Source organism: Parasteatoda tepidariorum, chromosome 10 (assembly GCF_043381705.1).
Source record: "Parasteatoda tepidariorum isolate YZ-2023 chromosome 10, CAS_Ptep_4.0, whole genome shotgun sequence".
Taxonomy (NCBI): Eukaryota; Metazoa; Arthropoda; class Arachnida; order Araneae; family Theridiidae; genus Parasteatoda; species Parasteatoda tepidariorum.
In genome coordinates, this window is record NC_092213.1 from 68638893 (window position 1) to 68642668 (window position 3776).

At 28.2% G+C, this 3776-nt stretch overlaps 1 protein-coding gene across 4 annotated transcripts in view; it reads left to right on the plus strand.

Annotated features, from left to right (window-relative positions):
• LOC107447662 (alkaline phosphatase) overlaps nucleotides 1–3776 on the plus strand; it is a 56177-nt gene that overhangs the window by 30199 nt on the left and 22202 nt on the right. For 2 of the 4 annotated variants that reach the window (XM_071186371.1, XM_071186370.1), the window contains exon 4: nucleotides 1634–1808. The exons of the other annotated variants lie outside the window; for them this stretch is intronic. In XM_071186371.1, the coding sequence (XP_071042472.1) occupies nucleotides 1634–1808 (175 nt within the window). The remainder of the gene's footprint in view (nucleotides 1–1633; nucleotides 1809–3776) is intronic. 4 annotated transcript variants of the gene reach the window in all.

Below are 3776 nucleotides of genomic sequence, written 5' to 3' on the forward strand. Positions count from 1 at the left end.
TAAAATATTTTTAATTCTAAATAGACGTATGCTATAGATAAGTATTCTCTCTGCTATGTAAAATCAGAATATTTGTACTTCTAAATTTACATATGACACCGATAAGTATTCTGCTGAGTAATTATGTATGGCACCAATAAGTATTCTGAGTAATATTAAAATATTTCTAACCCTAAATAGACGTATGCCACCGCTAAGTATTCTGCCGTGTAATATTAAAATATTTTTAATTCTAAATAGACGTATGCTATAGATAAGTATTCTCTCTGCTATGTAAAATCAGAATATTTGTACTTCTAAATTTACATATGACACCGATAAGTATTCTGCTGAGTAATTATGTATGGCACCAATAAGTATTCTGAGTAATATTAAAATATTTCTAACCCTAAATAGACGTATGCCACCGCTAAGTATTCTGCCGTGTAATATTAAAATATTTTTAATTCTAAATAGACGTATGCTATAGATAAGTATTCTCTCTGCTATGTAAAATCAGAATATTTGTACTTCTAAATTTACATATGACACCGATAAGTATTCTGCTGAGTAATTATGTATGGCACCAATAAGTATTCTGAGTAATATTAAAATATTTCTAACCCTAAATAGACGTAGGTCACCGAAAAGTATTCTGCTGTGTAATATTAAAATATTTTTTATTCTAAATAGACGTGTGTCACTGATAAGTATTCTGCCTTGAAATATTAACATATTTCTAACCCTAAATAGACGTATGCCACCGCTAAGTATTCTGCCATGCAATATTAAAATATTTTTAATTCTAAATAGACGTAGGCTACTGAAAAGTATTTTGCTGTGTAATATTAAAATATTTCTAATTCTAATTAGACGTAGGTCACCGAAAAGTATTCTGCTGTGTAATATTAAAATATTTTTTTATTCTAAATAGACGTGTGTCACTGATAAGTATTCTGCTGTGAAATATTAACATATTTTTAACCCTAAATAAACATATGCCACCGCTAAGTATTCTACCGTGCAATATTAAAATATTTTTAATTCTAATTAGACGTAGGCTACCGAAAAGTATTTTTCGGTGTAATATTAAAATATTTCTAATTCTAATTAGACGTAGGACACCGAAAAGTAGTCTGCTGTGTAATATTAAAATATTTTTAATTCTAAATAAACGTAGGCCACCGAAAAGTATTCTGCTGTGTAATATTAAAATATTTCTAATTCTAAATAGACATAGGCCACCGAAAAGTATTCTGCTGTGTAATATTAAAATGTTTTTAATTCTAAATAAACGTAGGCCACCGAAAAGTATTCTGCTGTGTAATATTAAAATATTTCTAATTCTAATTAGACGTAGGCCACCGAAAAGTATTTTGCTGTGTAATATTAAAATATTATTAATTCTAATAAGACGTAGGCCACCGAAAAGTAGTCTGCTGTGTAATATTAAAATATTTCTAATTCTAATTAGACGTTCTCCACTGAAAAGTATTCTGCTGTGTAATATTAGAATATTTTTAATTCTAAATAGAAGTAGGCCACCGAAAAGTATTTTGATGTGTAATATTAAAATATTTCTAATTCTAAATAGACGCAGGCCACCGAAAAGTATTTTGCTGTGTAATATTAAAATATTTTTAATTCCAATTAGACGTATGCCACCGATAAGTATGTCCCAGATTCAGCTTCCACAGCAACAGCTTTTCTATGTGGAGTGAAAACCATATACGAAGGAGTTGCAGTCACCGATAAAGTAAAGCACTCAGACTGTTCCAGCATACCTGGTACGGAGGTCAGATGTATTGGAGAATGGGCAATGGCTGAGGGTGAGTATTACTAATATCTCAGATAAATAAACTATACATTGTAAAATAACAGCATGGCTTAGAAGAGATTCCCATTTTTCTAAAAAATGGATAACCCACTTTTTAAATACTCTTATCTGTAGCGTATCACTTTTCCAGAACAATGAATTTTTTTAGAAGTAAACGATGCATGCACTTTTAAGGAGAATTATTTATTAATTATTAAAGAAATAATTATAGGACAATAAGTAAGGAATTATTATTTTAAAATTAGTAAGAGCAGAATGGAAGGTTCTAGGGAAGGCTCTGGCACGCAAAGGGTTGCCATGCCAATAGCATACCTGCCAACTTTTACGCATTTGGCGTAAAATTTAATTTCCACATTTAAAGTGGTAGTAAAATGTATGTTTTCTATATATTCCTTCCATTTATAAACCTAATTTAAAATTTAAATCCACCACTATTTTTAAAAACTTTAAGCATATATTTTACATACCCTCCAACTTATGAGGATTTTGAAAATAATTCTTTCTAGTGGTAGCGAACCAAAGTAGAAATTTTTGAAGCAAATGGATGTCTCATAAAACTTTTATCAGAACTTAAGAATCTAGCCATATGGCCTGCACTTTTATAAGTAATAGAGGATAAGTTACGCTAAAATTAATTTTTTTTAAATATTAAGACATTAATTTTGCTACAGTCTGAAAAGAAGATTTCTGAAACTACGGAAATTCCGTAGCAGTTGGAGGGTATGTATTTTACTATGAAATATTGTCGTATTAGTCCACCTAAGCTTTATCCAAAAACAGCATTTATTTTGGCCTAAAATTGTAATTTGAATTCGAATTTACTATCACTGGGGAAAATCATCCGCGAAAGGATTAAAAATTGGCAGGTATGCAATAGAAGAAGACGAAAAAGAAAAGTTTGGCCTGTCTGGTTATTGAAGACGACTTGCTATTATAGTAGAAAAGTAATTTGTTATTGCGAATCTGATAATAATGATTCATGTACTATTAAATTATTGCTGTAAATTGATTGATGTATTTATGCTCTAAAATCACAACTACTAGAAATGAAATTAGTTAAAATGTAAGTTCTTCTAGCAATTTTATTTTTTCGTAAATTTATCACAAATAAGCTAGTAAACACAAGGAGAAATAAAAAACTCTTTTAAAAAATTACAAAAACAAACAACATATACGATAAAAGGAAGTTTTCTTCAAACAACTCCTTTAATCTCGTACCACCTCTTGACGAAGTATTTGTTCACAATTCAATTAATCACTCAGTTACGTTACATTATACCCATTAATGAGCAGAAAAACTAAAAGACTTCTAGTAAAATTTCTAAAAGAAACCCGAAAATCCACCATTTCTTTCCACATATATATAAAAATATTTATTTCTACTAAAATATGTAGAACATATAGTAAAATTAAGCAGTAAACTGTAAAAACTTTTTAAAATATAAAGCTCTTTAAAATGGAAAAAAAACTAACAAAAATTATAACTTATCTAAATAGCTAATTTGTTTAAGTTTATTAAATGTGCGGTTTTTATAATTTTATAAATTTTTTTTAATTACTAAAAAGGTACCATTTTGAATTTATAAAATGGAAGCTTTTAGAAATTGCGAAAAAATAGTTATTGAAAAGAGAACAAACTTCCCATATAACAAAATCATGTATAAAGTTATAAATAATATTTAATTATGACATTGGTTTTCAAATAACACAAAGTAAAGAAAAACGTTTTTATCTTCGAACATTTTTATTACATTTAAATGTCAGAAAAAACTCTAGCGATAAGGAAAGTCGAATCTTAAAGGAAACTTTACATTGAAATAATTGTTAGTTATTTGGCAAATATAATTGAAACTTTTATTGCATGATTTCGCACTGTCATGTAATTATCATTAATTAGCGTAAAAACCCATCGCGATACATTATTTAATGAAAATATTAAATTACATACAATGTTGCAGAA